At 37.4% G+C, this 18,598-nt stretch overlaps 1 protein-coding gene and 1 pseudogene across 4 annotated transcripts in view; one reads left to right on the top strand and one right to left on the bottom strand.

Moving 5' to 3' along the window:
* The window catches only part of FNDC3A (fibronectin type III domain containing 3A), a 231,643-nt gene that overhangs the window by 9,782 nt on the left and 203,263 nt on the right, over positions 1-18,598 (bottom strand). For all 4 annotated transcript variants that reach the window (XM_003270084.4, XM_012506966.2, XM_003270085.4 and 1 more), the window contains 9 exons: positions 13,815-13,953; positions 12,736-12,804; positions 11,294-11,412; positions 8,820-8,925; positions 8,556-8,731; positions 2,935-3,048; positions 2,052-2,201; positions 1,661-1,944; positions 1,352-1,564 (listed from right to left, as the gene is read on the bottom strand). In XM_003270084.4, coding sequence (XP_003270132.1) covers positions 1,352-1,564; positions 1,661-1,944; positions 2,052-2,201; positions 2,935-3,048; positions 8,556-8,731; positions 8,820-8,925; positions 11,294-11,412; positions 12,736-12,804; positions 13,815-13,953 — 1,370 coding nt within the window. The remainder of the gene's footprint in view (positions 1-1,351; positions 1,565-1,660; positions 1,945-2,051; positions 2,202-2,934; positions 3,049-8,555; positions 8,732-8,819; positions 8,926-11,293; positions 11,413-12,735; positions 12,805-13,814; positions 13,954-18,598) is intronic.
* On the top strand, positions 11,472-12,448 carry LOC115835144 (annotated as a pseudogene).

The following is an 18,598-nucleotide window of genomic DNA, read 5'->3' as shown; positions in this document are numbered from 1 at the left end:
CTGTTACAAATATTCAGAGTTAACACTGTAATTAAAATACATGATTTAGTGCGGCAGTATATGGCACATTATATAGGAAATAGTACAACATGTACATGAAGATGTAAAAGAGGCACAGAAAGAACCTGAATGAAATTAGGTTCTTCCTAATTCAAAGATTAGCAAGAGAGATTAGCAAAGGGACTAGATAATTAATCACAGAATCTAACTGAGATCACACAGTGAAAAACTGAACTGTACCCATTTAGCGTGCAGGCCCTGTGTCAGGGATGTGGAAAAGACTGAAACATAATCTCTGCCCTCAAGGATCTCAGAGGCCAGAAACGATCATAATCATTTGCTACAAAATTGTTTCAGGGCCGGGTGCAGTGGCTCATGTCTGTAATCCCAGCACTTTGGGAGGGCGAGGCAGGTAGATCACGAGGTCAGGAGATGGAGACCATCCTGGCCAACATGGTGAAACTCCACCTCTACTAAAAATACAAAAAATTAGCTGGGCGTGGTGGTGTGCACCTGTAGTCCCAGCTACTTGGGAGGCTGAGGCAGGGGAATTGTTTGAACCTGGGAGGCGGAGACTGCAGTGAGCCGAGATCGCGCCACTGCACGGTCAGGCACAGTGGCTCATGAGTGTAATCTCAGCACTCTGTTAGGCTGAGGTGGGAGGACCACGTGAGCCTAGGGGTTCGAGACCAGTGTGAGCAACATGGTGAAACCCCATCTCTACTAAAAATACAAAAATTAGCCAGGTGTAGTGGCCCACGCCTGTGGTCACAGATACTTGGGAGGCTGAGGTGGGAGGATGGCTTGAGCCCTGGAGGCAGAGGTTGCAGTGAGCCAAGATAGTGCCACTGCCCTCCAGCCTGGGTGATAGAGCGCGACCTTGTCTTAAAAAAAAAAAAACAAAAAAAACTGTGTCCTGCTAGAAATAAACATTGAAGAGTTTATTTTGTATCTAAGATTAGGTGTCTTTTACTATCATGAAAACAGTAAATGGATTAGAGAAAACAACCAAACAGTAGCCCACTTATTTTTTTCTCTTGGTATTCCACTCACAAATTATAAACAGGAAATCTACATTGAGTTTTCTAATGTTTTAAAAACAACACAATTTTGTATGACAATCTTGACTTCGTTTTTGAAAACTTACTTCATTAAAAGAAATTTTTTTTAGAGACAGTCTTGCCCAGGCTGGTCTCACACTCCTGGGCTCAAGCAATTCGCCTGCCTCAGCCTCCCAAAGTGCTGAGACTACAGGTGTCAGCCACCACACCTGGCCTACTTCTAATAGTTACAGAAATTTATATACTTAAGACCTAAGAAACTATATAAAGAAGCAATTAAAAAAACCTACCGTCCATTCTTATCCTCCATCTGAAGGTGGTACTGAATAGAATCGGTTGACAATGTCTTTGGAGTTCCTTCTCCCCATTTCAGCTTAAGGTTCTGGTGGCTAAAGGCAACACATTCCAGACGAGGTGGATCAGGAGGGAGAGGCTTAGTTTTTAATTTTATCATATGGCTGAAAGGACCAGCTCCAAGGCTATTCAAGGCTTGAATTCGTATTCTAAGTGCCACATAAGAAAAAAAGTTTGGTTATGATTGTTTTATTTAAACTGTCTCTCTGGTCTAGGCAAAAATCAACATAATTTTTAGAGTATACCTGTATGTTGTATCTGGTTGCAAATTGTTGATAATATAGCTTGTAACCTTTCCCACTGTTAGGGATTGTTTATCTCCAAAGTCTATGCTGTAGGCAAGGATTTCTGAACCATGATCACAAGGCTTTTCCCAGCTTATTGCAAGGCATGTAGAAGGTGAATAATGGGGATTTTCTATCTCATCATCGCTTATTTCTTGAAGACAGGTCACAATGCCAGGAACTGATGGTGGAGTCACACAGGCTACTACTTCACTGAAAGGGCCTGCACCCACAACACTCAGAGCCTACAAATTAACAGAGCCTCCAAGTTAACAAAGTCATGACCATGAAAATGCCAATGAAATATAACACTCTGGATAGAGTTAAGTGACAAGGTACTGATCAGCTTTACCTGGACCCTGCAGTAATAGGTAGTTGCTGGTGAAAGTCCTTTAATTTCATAATTGAGACCAGGCCCACAGTAACATATCTGCATACTTCCTTCAACTCCTCCCCACTCCAGTCGATATTCAGTGACATCTGTTCCATTACTCAAAGGAACCTTTAAATTAAGAAAAGGATAAAGGTCTTAGTCTTGATGTTGATTAAATAGCTTTTGGCCAAAAATGCTCTTTACCTGAGCACATGTAAAACTAGATTGCTTTTGAGTTTCTTTAAAACTTTTAAGCACAATTGAAACTGTTCAATTTTACATTTTTTATTCATTAAGATTATCTGAATTTAAGATTGGTCAAATATATAACTGTTTTGAATTAGAAGTAGAAATATGACTAAGTCACTTTAGAAAGAGTGTTTTAAGGTAAATATACTTCAAAATAATTCTATTAATATGAAGTGTTAAAACCATACACACATTTTGTTAAATTTCAAAGGGAACTGAAAATATAATAATTATCATCACTGATTATTACTGTCCACAATAAGTACACTGGAGATGTGTACTGGATAAATATAAGAGAAATAGAATTTACTAATTCCTGTGTGTGTCTATTCTGAACATTAAACTTACCAGCGGCTGAAATATCTCAGTACTGAGACAAAGCCTTTCATAAAAATACAAAGCACATAATGAACAGGAATCTAAATATTTGTAATGCAAATATACCTTACTCGAATTCTTCAGAGGAAAAAAAAGTCACTGTTTCTCATGTGAATTAAACTAGGACTTGCTCTGTATAATATAGGCGGTAAAAATGAACAGTATCTTTATTCTTTTATATAAACTATTCTAATCACTTAAGAAAGTAGATATAAGTCAATGGAAATTACAATACCTCCCAATTCACTTGTGCACAAGTTGCAGATCTGCATGTCACTTGAGGGGGCTTGCACTGATCTGGTGGCCCAGGGGCTGTAGTAATATCACATTTTTCTGAAAATGGTCCAAACTAGAAAAACAAATGTAACTAGTGTTTTTATTTTTCACCCTTAAATGTCCACCGATTGCACAGAACTGCATATTTAAAGATTCATTAATAATTAAACTCTTTTCCCTGTGTTTCAAGATTAATTTGGTTATAATTCTGTAAGTATTCACATTAACTAAAAAGATTTAAAAATCATGAAAGTAAAGGTGTGAGAAATTTTAAAGTTTCATTTACCTATACTTTCTTCTGCCCCTTATTTCTTCAGGAAATGGTTTTTGTAAGAAGGGCAGGACATTAGGGAATTAGGTGGGTGGAATAATTCAGGAGAAATATAAGGAGTGAAGAAATTGATACTAATTAAAGGCATGGGAGATGGAAGGTGTAAATTATTATTTTTAATTTTTTAATACTTCACGAATCTTTCTTAGGCATTATATTCCATATCAGATTTTACCAACATACTGTTCTATAAATTTATGTTTATTTTGTACCATAATTTGATTTTTCTGTTACATGCTAAAAAGCTCACTTTCTCATAATTACTTTTAACATACGTTACCTGGAATATAAAAAATTTTATTCAGTATTGGCAAATTCCTTCCCCGACACATAGGAGAACAATTACAGAAATTTCTAGTCATCAATTTTTTAAAGCTCATTAGCAAAAGAAAAGCCCCAATACACTGGTATTTTCACTTAACAGTGGCGCATCATTATAATTATCAGAAGTAAACCTACTTGTTACTGCACTGTATCAGGCAGTTTTGCCAAATGCCCATCTTTAAGAGCTAGGTCAACTTCTTTTTTTTTTTTTTTTTGAGACAAGGTCTGGCTGACTCTGTCAGCCAGGCTGCAGGAGTGCAGTGGTGGAAACATGGCTCATTGCACCCTCGACTTCCTGGGCTCAAGCCATCTTCCCACCTCAGCCTCCCAAGTAGCTGGGACTACAGGTGTGCACCACCATGCTGGGCTAATTTTTCTACTTTTTACAGAGACAGGGTTTCACCATGTTGCCCAGGCTGGTCTCAGACTCCTGGGCACAAGTGGTCCTCCTGTCTCAGAGGCAGGACTGCTTGAGCCAAAGTGCTGGGATTACAGGCATGAGCCACTGGGCCCAGCCAGCTATGAAAACTCTAAGAAACACAACTTCTCAGAAAATTCTATGGAAACATTCAGTTGTTAACAAAGATTTAATTTTAAAATTATTCCAAGTTATTTATTTTTTAATTTAGGAAAAAACATGTATTAATCACCAAAAAAATTTTAATAAATAACAGTAGACTTACCAAAGGGTAGGGATTTTAAAAATATCAAGTTTCATGGATATTGGTAATAAACCTTAAGAAGGTGAAACCAACTATTCAATGTAACCATTAGGCCCTAAAAATAACAGTATAATACTTTAAAAATAAAATTTTAAAAAGTTTTTCCAAAAGAAAATAGTTCACTCCTTGACCATACTTTGATTCAGAGTATCAGTGACTTCAGATAATGTTAAGTCCTTCATTTTTCCCCCAAATCTGATTGCACAGGGAATATACACCATTTTCTATCATCACAATGTCATTAATATCTCAGGCTAATATTGTGAATGTAACTGTTTTATAACAAAGTAAAAAATCAAGGCTACTATACATGGCAAACAGAAACAAACGTAAATGTTTCCTTCTGTTTACAGCACTGATTTTAGCTAGACTTTAAATGAAGGTCACCAACTCTCCTGAAATAACCTCAACCTCTGGCCATAAATCTACAGTATAAATATGATGAATAAAGTTAAACTATATACTAATCAATTACAACAACTAATATGGCTCTTGAAGACCAATCTTATAAGAAAAGTATTATTTGATATGATGAGAAAATACAGACAAATCTGCACAGTCTAACATCTATAAAGGGCAAAATCAAAACTCCAACTTCCTTATAGAAACTATTTCATCTGTGTAATTATAAATGTTAAGGAATCTTGCATTTTATAAACAGAAGATGGGCTCACTTTAATTATATCAACTTTAAAATTTATATTAATAAGTTTAAAAAATCTTTCCATAAAACTTTATATAGTTTAAAGCTATATACCAATCTATAAATCTCAGAAAATAGGAAAAGAAAAAAAAGAAACCTTTTATACTATCACATGTATAAAACAAGAAGTAGACTGTGATTTTGTTTAAGGCAATGCTGGGCTATTTCACAAATCACCACTTCAAATATTTGCACTGCTCAACACTACCGGTTTCTATCATATTCACGATTAAAAAAAAAATCAAATGTTTAACTTTAAAGTCTTCAGTAAACTCCTTATTCACATTTCTATTATATTTCATGGACTAATAGTAACTATATCCTATTAGAAGCAATGAAAAAAAAAAAAACCTGTAGTTACAGGAAACTGCTAGAGAATATGCTTTACTCTCACATGAATACCACCCAATAATCCCAGATGGCAAATTTACAAAGCAGAGCAAAATGGTGATATAATGCACCTGCTTTGTGAAAAGTAATCTTGAGATCATCTTGAAAATTAATATTTCATGTAAAAATCAATGAACTATGGCAGATAGTTTTATTAGTAGTTCAAAAGTTCTTAAATTAAAACAATAAATTTGAAAACCCAATCAATTTTAAAATTCCAAATATGTTATTTTTTTTTGAGAAAAAGCCTGTTGCCCAGGCTGGAGTTCAGTGGCACAATCTCAGCTCACTGCAACCTCCGCCTCCTGGGTTCAGGCGATTTTTGTGCCTCAGCCTCCTGAGTAGCTGGGACTACAGGTGTGGGTACCACCAAGCCCAGTTAATTTTTGTATTTTTAGTAGAGATGGGGTTTCCCTATGTTGGCCAGGCTGGTCCCGAACTCCTGGCCTGAAGTGATCTGCCAGCCTTGGCCTCCCCAAGTATTAGGATTACAGGTGTGAGCTACTGTGCCTAGCCAAAATTCCAAATATAAATCTGTCATTTAATTTTTTTTTTTTTTTTTTTTTTTGAGACAGAGTCTCACTCTGTTGCCCAGGCTGGATGCAGTGGCACGATTTCAGCTCACTGTAACCTCCGCCTCCCAGGTTCAAGTGATTTTCCTGCCTCAGCCTCCAGAACAGCTGGGATTATAGGCACGTGCCACTATGCCCAGCTAAGTTTTGCATTTTTAGTAGAGAAGGGGTTTCACCATGTTGGTCAGGCTGGTCTCGAATTCCTGACCTCAAGTGACCCACCCTCTTTGGCCTCCCAAAGTGCTGGGATTACAGGCATTTCCCACCGTGCCTGGCCAATATGTCATTTAATAGTATAGACTTACAGACTGCTAGTGGCAGCAAATGATTTACAATAATAAGTATATATAAAAGGTCAGGTGCAGAGGCTCATGCCTGTAATCCCACCTCTTTGGGAGGCTAAGGTGGGGGAATCACTTGAGCTCAGGAGTTTGAGACCAACCTGGGAAACATAAGGGGACCCCCATCTCTACAAAAAAGTAAAAAATCAGCCTGGCGTGGTGGTGTGCACCTATAGTCCCTGCTACTCAGGAGGCTGAGGCAGGAGAATCGCTTAAGCCTGGGAAGTTGAGGTTGCAGTGAGCCATGATCATATCCCTGCACTCCAGCCTGGGTGACAGATACCCTGTCTCAAAAAAAAAAGTCTGTCTATCTGTCTATACACACATACATACATACAAAGGTATCACAAATAAAGAGTACTGTTATACATGTTATATGGCAACCTAATAAAAGATATCAGTCACACAGATAATTCAGTTTAGTTCATGGAGAGTATGGAAAGGGCCACTAAATGATAGAAACTTGAGGTTTAGCACAACTATTTATAAGAACTGAAGTAAGGATTCTGTTCCTCAAGTCCTATAGGGATTAAAAAAAGTTTTTCATGACAAATGTCATTTTTTTGCCCCCCTTTCTTGAACAAGGTTAATTCATGTCAACAACAACAAAATAACGACAAAGCTTCACCATTCTAGCATGCTGAATGGATTTTATTTAAAATAAAACTGTAAATAGTGTACTTACAGTACATTATTTATCAGTACTGCTCTCTGGTAGGCATAAATTTTATCTTAAAATCTGGAATAGCTTTAGAAAGGTCTAAAATGTATATTCTCTGGAAATATGGAAAGTAAATATTTACTTAAGGTGATTCTGACAAATTATCATAAACCTGAAAATATAAATTAAGACGTAAGTATTAAAAATGCGATCCTAGTGTATTGCAGCCTTGTGAGGCTGACAAGATGGCTTCTTACAGAAAGGAATGACTTGTGTAAGAGCTGCCTAAGTATATAAATTTGACATATAAGAAATTTACGCCAGGCATAGTGGCTCATGCCTGTAATCCCACCACTTTGGGAGGCCGAGGTGGGTGGATCTCTTGAGCCCAGGAGTTTGAGACCAACCTGGGCAACGTGACAAAACCCCCTCTCTACTAAGAATATGAAAAAATTATCCAGGTGTGGTGGTGTGCACCTGTGGTCCCAGCTACTCGGGAGGCTGAGGTAGGAGGGTCACCTGAGCCCAGGAGGCGGAGGTTGCAGAGAGCCAAGATCACACCACTGCACTCCACCCTGGGTGACAGGGTGAGACCCTGTTTCAAAAAATCAAACAGAAATAAATTTAAAAATAAGTTTACAGATGTAAATACAGAACCCTGTTGAACTACAGGATTTGAAATATAGTATAGTTCACCAAAATAATGGGTAGGAGAGAACTGTCAGTTTAATTCTATAAAATTTTAATTATAGAATAGTTCAAAGAAATTATTATTTACTTGAGATAGGAAATTACTGCTTTGTCCTTAGGGAACCTGCTTTGTTGCAGAGAGATGAGAGGTGTCATAGCTGAGTGGAAAGAGATTTGGCTCTGGAGTCTGACAAACTCAGGTTTGTAGCTTACCTCTATCACTTATTAGTTTGTATGACTGTGGGCAAAATATTTAGCTTTCCTGAACCCCAGTTTCCTTAGTTGTGAAATGGAGATATCACCTACTTTGTCCACTTTTTGGAGTTATATATTAAATACATAGATAATATTTCAAAAAATACATACAAAACCAGAATAGTTTAAAGCATAATTTTTTTTTCATTTGGGCAAAAAAAAGAATCATAATTAGTTGCCAACTGAAAGTAAATGCTACTTCAGCCTCAAAAAACTTCAATCAGCTTCAAAAAACTCAAAAACCTCAAAAACTTCAATCAGCCTCAAAAAACTTCAGTACTTATGATTTTACTTCTATTCTTAAATTGATTAAGTAAACTCTATTAACACTGCCTAAAAGGTAAACTCTAGCCCAGTTGAAGTCCAAAGTGTCACAAACTGTAAGTGGGATCTAAAAATACTGAGATTTCATAAAAATGAAGTTATGGAATATACTGACTTCTCTTGTATTTATCAATGTAGGCTTATTAAAAATTGTAAAATTTGTAGTCATATGTTAAAGTTAAATGGCCAAATAATGGATAAGATATATGTTAAAATGAAACATATATCACCATTGTGATTATAATTCTACCAGCACAGTCTTCTTACCCCCATTTTGTTAGCTGCATGTAGTCTGAAGCTGTATGTCTTTCCAGGAAGAAGGCTGCTCACTGTACATTCTACTTCAGAACCTTGGTAAACTTCTCTAGGTTCATCTTTTTCTATAGGAGACATTTCCACACTGTAACAGGAAATGGGTGATCCACCATCAACCAGAGGGGGTCCTAAAAGATGGAAAGATTTATGCAATTTAACAAGACGAATACTTTCTGTTCTAGCTTAATTATAATTTATTACCAAAATGGAAATTACCCCATCGTAACTGTATTTCTTTTGCTTTGGGTCTACCCTGTAATCTGGGAGGGAGGCATGGGCCAGGAGGCACAGCTGGAGTCTGCACAAGTAAAGATTCAGAGACCTGCCAAAACAAAAGCAAAAAGAAAACAAAAATGCCCCAAACCCAAATAATCAGATTGCTTTTGGTAAGGAAAAATAATATAAACACAAATATTGCACTGATAATTTGAAATTGTACTTGATTGTCAACAAAAAAGGAATAAAGTTCTGAAAAAAAATGAAAACCCAATTAAATAAAAACTCAAAATTTTCATAGACAAAGAAAGACATGTACCATGCAACTACTATATACAAAGCAAGTTACTGAAAAAGAACTTCAATGAACCCTTCCTTTCCTTTTCTTTCCATAACTAAAGAAAAAAACAACTTCCAACACAATTTAATGGGCAATATTTTTGGTCTCCAAAGGGATCCATAAATCTCTTTTAAGGAGGGATGTTTTAAAATACTGTATATGCTGTTTGTATTGTTGTAAGGAGGTTTAGAATATTTTGGCTACTTTACTACTGTAGACTGTATTTTTAACCTAAACACTGATTTATTTATTTATTTTTAGAGATGGGGTCTTGGTATGTTGCCCAGGATGGAGTGCAGTTGCTATTCACAGGTATGATTACAGCCTCAAATTCTTGGGCTCAAGCAATCCTCCCACGTCCAGACTAGCTGAGACTATACACATTTGTCACTGCACCAAGCTTAACTTATACATTAAAGTATTATCTTTCCTTCATCTTTTCCACCTAAAAATAATTCTAAAATCAGGTAAGCTTTTCCAGTTATTTGGCATCTTTCTAGGTACTTGATATTGCTTTTAGTTTCTATGCTATATTTATATTTTAAAAAGCCTTTATTTTCGAAGACACTCTGTTAAAAACAATGCCACACTGGGCCAGGCGTGGTGGCTCACACCTGTAATCCCAGCACTTTGGGAGGCTGAGGGGGGCGGATCACAGGGTCAGAAGATCGAGACCATCCTGACTAACATGGTGAAACCCAGTCTCTACTAAAAATACAAAAAAGTAGCCGGGCATGGTGGCAGCCACCTGTAGTCCCAGCTACTCGGAAGGCTGAGGCAGGAGAATGGTGTGAACCCAAGAGGCAGAGATGGCAGTGAGCCGAGATCGTGCCACTGCACTCCAGCCTGGGCGACACAGCGAGACTCCGTCTCAAAAAAAAAAAAAACAAACAATGCCACAAACTCAGTGCCGTATTCCTTACTTGCAACATATTAAGGTTCATACTTAACATTCTAAACACAAAATATTTGGTCATCTTTTTATCAGAAAGCTATCCTACACAAAAATGCCGTAAAATGCTATATAGTAGAACAGGATTTTGTGCATGTGTAGTTGCTTTTCTTAAATCCTGGGAGATTTTCTTACTGGATAAAATGAAGCAACTGGAGCACAAGCCAGTTGGGCAGAACTCACACTCAGTTTCACATTAGTTTCCTTTTCAACAAAATGCCTATATTTCATTTTTAAAAAAGAATACTTTCATTGCATTAAATTTCATTTTGGAAAAAAAAAACAGCAATTATGAATGATCCAAGAAACCATTCTTGGTTTAATTCATTAAAAAAAAAAAAAATCACTTGGCCGGGTGCGGTGGCTCACGCCTGTAATCCCAGCACTGTGGGAGGCTAAGGCCGGTGGATCACGAGGTCAGGAGTTTGAGGCCAGCCCAGCCAACATGGTAAAACCCCGTCTCTACTAAAAACACAAAAATTAGCCAGTCGTGGTGGCAGGTGCCTGTAGTCCCAGCTACTCGGGAGGCTGAGGCAGGAGAATTCTTGAACCCAGGAGGCAGAGGTTGCAGTGAGCCCTGATCGTGCCACTGCACTCCAGCCTGGGCAACAGAGTGAGATTCTGTTTCAAAAAAAAAAAAAAAAAAATCCTTCATTAATAAACATACATCCCTAGAACATTATGTCTTTATATCAATGGTACACTTTAAGTTCATTTTGGTTATTGAGTCTCTAATAATAAAATAATGGCCAACTTTTTTGAAGTAAGTAAATATTAGAAAGTAGATTTAAACAGTAGATACTATTTTATGTTGTGTCCTCACACACATAATTTATAGAGCAGTAAATCAGTCTATAATTATTTTATTTCTATTTCTGCTTAGTATGGTTATTGAGCATCATTCTCAAATTTATCTTTATAAAATTTTCTCCAATGTTTTCATGTATTTGTTTTTCCAAAGCTGAATACCACCAACCAGACAACAGACACACACTGAATACTTACTGCGAGCTAAGTACCACATTAGAATATTTTGGTCACCATCAAATTAACCAAACAGGTTATAGAGGTTACTTTTCTCCATTTGTGGATATGTTTCAATATTTGAAGTGGCAACTGGTGATCCTACCCCATTTGGCCAAACTTAACAACAACACAAAAGAATCTACATATAAGTATTACCGCACTCTGTCCTCCATCACTGATGCAGTAAACTCGTAAACGATAGAAACAGCCTGGATTCAGTCGATCACAAAGATGTTCCCTGGTAGCGCCACTGTATATCATTTCCCATTTGTTTCCTGTAAGGTGAGGAATTGTGTTCAATCAGATACTAGGTAATGTTTAACGTTTTGGTATCATGGACACATCAGGTATCCTAGCTTCACAAAGTAAGTATTTATGTAATTTGTCAGAAACAATTTAGGTTTGTTTCGGTTTCCTGGAAATGATCTAATTTTCTTTATGTGTGCAGCTTCCTAGACAAGCCTGCATGGCTTTGTGGAAGTGAAATATCTCTGTAACTCTGTAAAGACTTTGGCCTAGATTGATAATTTACTTTTAATTAAGCATTTTAAATGTGTTTGCTGGTCCAGTAATAACGTTATAGCATACAAAGAGTACAAAAAACCAGTATCAGAGGAAGTCTAGTCCTAATTAAAAGACATCTTTTTTTTCTTTTTGGCAGGAAATAGGTCATTTCATAGAAATAAACACTGCTAAATGTGTGATTCAAGAATAAAGTTAACTAGTCATAAAACTTACTACTAAAAACTAGTATGATGTGAGTTAAATTTTAGAAGTTAATCCTTCTCTGACGTATCTGTATATAAATCTAACTGAATAAACTAACCTTCAGAAGATTCATAGTATCTAATGACTTGGTCTAGGTGTATAGAGGCTGAGCAATGTAAACAAATGAGAACAAAAAGAACATGTAAATGCAATGATACAGGTGTTCAGCACTCTTACATTTGATTCACTGTATTTCTGGAAATTACAATTTAAAGTGGATCATAACAGGCAAAATCCTAACTGCTACAAACAAAGAAAAAAAAAATGCAGGAAAAAAAAAGGTCTTGGTGAGATGCCGCCATTTCATCCGTCCTCGGTTTCTGCGCCTTTCGCAGAGCTTCCAGCAGCGCTACATTGGGCCAGAGCACCCGGAGGTTCACAACCTCTGTGGTCCGTAGGAGCCACTATGAGGAGGGTCCTGGGAAGAATTTGCCATTTTCAGTGGAAAACAAGTGGTCGTTACTAGCTAAGATGTGTTTGTACTTTGGATCTGCATTTGCTACACCCTTCCTTGTAATAAGACACCAACTGCTTAAAACATAAGGATGTTTCAGTTCATCCAATTAACAGATATGAAGAGCATTTTAAGAGGTGCAGCCTCTGGAAGTGGATCAAACTTGAACTCATATGGCATACTAGATATGTTTGTCAATAAACTTATGACATGAAAAAAAAAATCCAGGACAGCCCAAAGTGAAGTAAACATCTTTTTATGGTGTACCTTATGAAAAGCAAGAAGAAAGAAAAGATATGACATAAAATGTAAAGCCATAAAGAATAGAAAGAGACTGGCTGGAATAAATCTATCAGTGTTTAATATCCATTCATACCGTTAGAACCTTCTGCCATCTCCACTACATATTTATTGATGGCTGCTCCGCCATTGTCTTTTGGTGGATCTATCCAAAGAAGCAAAGTAGTATTAGGCAAGGTACAAAACATAAAAATGATAAAAAACCTAATAAACAGAATACCAAACTAGGTTTAAAAAAAAAATCACCTGCAATGACTTAATACCAGTACCCAATTACTCCATGCTGTTGTCATGTCTGCTTTTCACTTAATTTACCATATTTAAAATATGGCTCCCTATAACAATTTTTAATGGCTGCATGACATTCCATTTACTTACTTTTATTTATTTTTTTTAGATGGAGTCTCGCTCTGTTGCCCAGGCTGGAGTGCAATGGTACAATCTCGACTCACTGCAACCTCTGCCTCCTGGGTTCAAGCGATTCTCCTCCCTCAGCCTCCTGAGTAGCTGGGACTACAGGCACGTGCCACCACGCCCAGCTAATTTTTGTATTTTTAGTAAGAGACGGGGTTTCACCATGTTGGCCAGGCTGATCTCGAACTCCTGACCTCAGGTGATCTGCCCGCCTCGGCCTCCCAAAGTGTTGGGATTACAGGCGTGAGCCACTATGCCGAGCCTCCATTTACTGTAGATGTTAAGGTTGTTTGAAATTTCTGAATATTATAAATATCACTGAAGCATTTCTGTTGGTCTGAATTTTTCAGGCAAGGGTCAAGTTTATGGGATCTTTGTTTTTCCGTTAGGTATGTAGGTAGGTGCTTGATAAATGTTTGTTTTAAATGAATGGTTTTCATTTCTCATGAGAGCCAGATGACCCAGGTGACTTTAGCTGCAAGTTCAGTAATCCTTCATTTCACACAGTACTACCCCTGCTCATTATCTTACAGTGGTTCTCAAGTTCCTCTTTATCATATCTTAACCTAGCATGTATGAGTGTAAGGTTTTCCACAAAAAACATACCCAATGAATGACTCTCACATTTCTTTTTGGACTGACTTAACAAATTTACTTAAATATCTTAAAAATTATCTTCATATTCAAATTATTTTAATCAAACACAAAAGTAATAACGTATAAATATGCATAATATCTTACCCCAAGTTATTTTAAAACTGTGTGAATGTATCTTTCCTTTCACTGAAGGCTTTACAGGTATGCCTGGTTTATCAGGGCAAGTAGTAAATTCTACAACTTCACTTGGATTACTTTTACCTTCTGAGTTGTAAGCAATGACCTGTGATGAGAACAGAAAGACATTGAATAATACACTTGATACCTAATGATACTGGCTTAATGAACAAAGTGATAGGAGACAAAGAGCTTCAACCAAATGATAAAATACATTTTTTTTTAGCTTGGAGTGGCTTGTTGAGAACTGCTTGTCTCCAATAGATAATTGGCACATATGAAGAGTATGCAACTGTACTTCCCCTTTTAGAGTCCGTCCTGGGAATACAAGTGTAAAACCTAATATTTTGATATCAAATAAGAATCAAAGGAACAAGCTGTAATCTGGTGATTCTTCATGGGCTTTAGGCTTGCTTTGTTTCTTCTTTTAATATTCTTTGTGAGTTTAGAAAGAGGTCCACACATTCTCTGAATCTCCTTTCTTCAAAAGGTGAAGTCTAATCCCCCTTCCCTTGTGTGTGCGTTATACTTAATGACTCACTCTAACAAATAGAATACAGCAGAAATGACGGTGTGTGTAACTTCCCTATGGAAAAACTCATGTGGTGAGGAACTGAGGGTTCCTGGAGACAACCATGTGAGTGGACCTGAAAGCAGACTCCAGTCCCAGGAGAGCCTTGAGATGACTGCAACCTCAGCTGACATCTTGATTACAACCTCATAGAGACCGTGCATCAGAATTACCCAGTTAAGCTGGTTCTCAATTCCTGACCCACAGAAACTATAAGATAAGTTTGTTTTTTCAAGCTGCTAAATTTTGAGTAATTTGTTATAAAGCAATAGAGAAATATAATTCCAATCTAGGTATTATTCTATTATAGAAATTTAACTATACCTGTATTGTTACATTTTCTCCTCTACTGAACTTAAAGATCCTCAAGTCCAATATCAAACCATGATTTTTTCTTCTCTAAACCTGCCCCTCTTTTTCTCTCTCCACAGTAAAAAGCTCTACCATCTACCTAGTTGCTCAAGTCAAAAGTGTTAGAGACAAACTACCCCAAAAAAGCTTCTTGGTACTGCTGACACTCCCCTCAAACCTCTCCATGCTGCCCACCCCCCTCCCCCTTATGCTCGGCAACTCTTCTCGGAGCCGCCCACCTTTCCCTCTGAGCCCTTTTACATTTCTAAGCCCTTATCTAGGCGCCACAGTGAAGCCAGCAGACTTCACCTATCACCTTGCTGTGATAAGCAAATCCCAATTACAGGCCACTGGGACTACACAGGGGGAGGTCGTGGGAAGCAGAAACAAGTTTTACCTACACCTACCTGTAAGTTCCTTCATTTAGCTGCTACCACAAACGTCACAAGGTGATATATGGCAAAGTTAACCAACAAACGACCCCAGGGTCTCTCTCCCCAATATAAACCCCTCATTTTATAAGCTCAGGGCTTCCTCCTCTGTCTGTAGTGGAGCAGCCGGCAGGTTCAATAAACTTACTCGGTTGACTTTGGGTCTATTCTTCCTCTCGGCTGACCTTACAAAAAGGAGACATCCTTGATTCTTCTCTAAACCGCATCAAATCTCTTACTATATCTGGTTAACTTTACCTCCACTTCACTGTTCTTTACAACTACGACCACTTGAATGAAAGCCTCCTTTCTCCTATCTTTCCTGAGTGACTGTAATTATACCACTAGCTAGTTTCCCAGTGTACATTCTTGCCCTTGACCCCCAACTACTTTCTACACCACAGCCAGAGGGACTTTATCACTGCTTAGCTCAGAACCCTCTAATGGCTTCCCATCTTACTCAAAATAAAATCTAAATTCCACACCATGCCTACAAGGCCCTATGTGATTTCATCCTTAACTACCTCTTGAAACTCCACTGTAGGGTCTTTGTGCTAGCAGTTATTTCCTCGCTTGGAATGTTTTTCTGATTTTGACATGCTACTTCCTTGTTACTCAGATCTGTTTAAATGTCATTTCCAAGAAGACTTCCTTAACTACCCAGTCATTCTCTCTTACCCCATTCTATTTTAATTAACCTGCATTGCACTTACCACAATCTGCTTATTTATTGTCCACTCCCCTCATCAGAATATCTGCTGTAGTCTTAGTGTTTAGAACAGTGCTTAGCAGAGAGTAGATGCTCAACAGATACTGGTTGAATGAATGACTCACAGATGGGGACTATGATGCTATATAACACCACACACAAGGATATGAGTAAATCTACCACCCCAAATAAATCATAGAGCCCATCAGAACTCAGTAAAGTTTAGTCCAATTGTTCAATTTTGCTCAGGCTTCCTCAGTCCTCTCACAGTCACATGGATTTTCAGGATGCTTTCTTACTCTACTCCTTTATAAATGAGACTACAAATAGGTTTAGAACACTTCTCAATGTTGTGCACGGAATCTGCTTAAACCTTTTAACCAGAAGAGTCTTCCTAAAAACTATAAAGATTCATTTAATTATGTTTTTAAGGCTCTATATTTCAATATTGTCTCCTTTTACTGTAAAGCACCTTCTAGTCATAAAGGTAATTAAAGGTATAAAGTCAAAAAGATAATCTCTCCCCAACCAAATTTTACAAATAATCAAAATGTTCATTTAGTGCCTATCACAGAAGGAGCACTGTGCTAGAAACCCTGTGTGAGCAGATCTTACCTTCAAGGAGTTTAGAATCTTCATGCATAAGATAAGCAATATGCGTATCAAAAGAATGGGGCAGGAGAAGAAAGATTACTAAGGCCTAAAATGGTTTAGGAAGGCTTTGAAAAGGGAAATGGAAGTGTTATGGAGTCTTCCTGGGCAATAGCAATCAAAGGGGAAGCTTGGCTAAGAGAAAAAACAGAAAGCACTGCACATAAGAGCACAAGTGAATAGTAAACAGTGAGCTCTGCTCAGGGAGAGATGAGTAGTTAATCTGGTGAGGTAGCTGGTTTAAGTATGGACTGGAAGGTAGTACATTTTAAAAACTGAATGGAAATATAAAGAATCTTATATCAAACTAAGGAAATTGTTTCTTAGAGGGAAAGCTGTTTTTCAGAAAGATTAATCTCGGTATAGAAAAGAACCTGGACTGGAAGGTGAAAAAAGAGCCTGAAAGCAGTTATATACATAACATGTTTGAAGATTTAGTATTCTTCAAGACAGAAATGGCAGATGATATAAGGCAAAAAGATGTATATCTAAGCAAGAGAGGGATACACCAAGAAGACCTAAGGACTTAGGGCACACTTAGGGCAGAAATGACACCAGACAAGATGAGAGGAAGAAAACATGACTATATACTATGTACTGTAACAGATGCTGACGTAAGTGAATTTCAAGGATGGAACATAAAAGTAGTTAATGGAGCCAGATATAAGCTGTTTTGATTTCTCTTTAGCTATAAAAAGACCTCAAAAAACAAGGAATAAGCTGAAAGTGAAAGTATCTAAAGGTTCTTAGCTCAAGATACCTTGACCTTTAGAAGCCTTGCTACATCCAAAGTGGGGATTGGAAAGAAAAAAAGAAAAAAAAAATCCCAGAAGGTTTTCTACTTGAAAAACTTTTTCAGAAAATTCAGGAAATTCAGTTTTCTAGTGGCCTAGAGTTATAGGACTGGCCACTCGGCTCTGAAGCCTTTGATCGCTTAAAAAAAAAATGTAGACACCAGGTCCTAGCCCAGCCTTCAGTGAACCATTCGATGAAATTAGAATTGCTTATAACTCTTAATTTTAAATAATTTTAAAGAATTCTGACTGCTTTGCTGTGCTTTAAAATTTTATTTTTGGCTGGGCGTGGTGGCTCATGCCTGTAATCCTAGTACTTTGGGAGGCTGAGGTGGGAGGATTGACTGAGTCCAGGAATTCAAGACCATCCTGGGCAACATACAAGACTATCTCTACAAAAAAATAAAAAATAAATAAAAAATAGCCAGGTGTGGTGGCTCATGCCTGTAGTCCCAGCTTACTCAGGAGGCTGAGGTGGGAGGAACCCTTGAGCTCAGGAGTTTGAGGCTGCAGTGAACTATGATTGTGCCAATGCACTCCAGCCTGGGTGATGGTGTGAGCTCCTGTCTCAAAATAAATAAATAAATAAATAAATAAAATTTTATTTTCATTCTTCTTTAACATTTAAATTTTGTCACTGTTCTAATCTTGTTTTAGTATTTCGGTTATCCCAGAATTGTCCTCAGTGTAGAACCTAGAGCTCTAGTATTTGGTAAACTTGGTCGTATTAGTAGTTCATTTTACATTAATCATATTCTTATTGTTTCTTCAGAATAATAATATGCTACTTAGTCATTACTTCCTGGATTATTTTTTTTTGTAGTTTTTCTCGAAGTGTTCTAAGAACTCTCTTTAGTGTTCTAAGATCTCTCTAAAATATTAAGATTTTATTTTGATATGACTGTTTGAAAGAGTCTGCAATATCTAGCTAGAAAAGGAAGACCAAGACACAACAATAGGATTTAATGATTCAAAATGCCCTCAAGCTGAGTTCCCCGCACATGGCAGATTTAAATTAAGTGTCTGAACTCCTAGAACTTCATACAAGCATCATTTTCTACTTCCTCTTTTTTTCCTCCTCTAGATCAGCTGTTTCCAGATTTTGGCAAGGATCAGAATTACTTAGAAGTATACCACAACAGACTGCTAGGCCTCTGCCCCCCAAATTTCTGATTTAGTAGATGGGGGTGGGGAGGGGCGGGGCCAGAGAATTTACATTTCTAACAAGTTCTCAGGCGATACTG

The sequence above is a fragment of the Nomascus leucogenys genome, chromosome 5 (genome assembly GCF_006542625.1).
Source record: "Nomascus leucogenys isolate Asia chromosome 5, Asia_NLE_v1, whole genome shotgun sequence".
NCBI lineage: Eukaryota > Metazoa > Chordata > Mammalia > Primates > Hylobatidae > Nomascus > Nomascus leucogenys.
The sequence above is the reverse complement of the archived record's forward strand: the minus strand, read 5'-3'. Positions and strand labels throughout refer to the sequence as shown.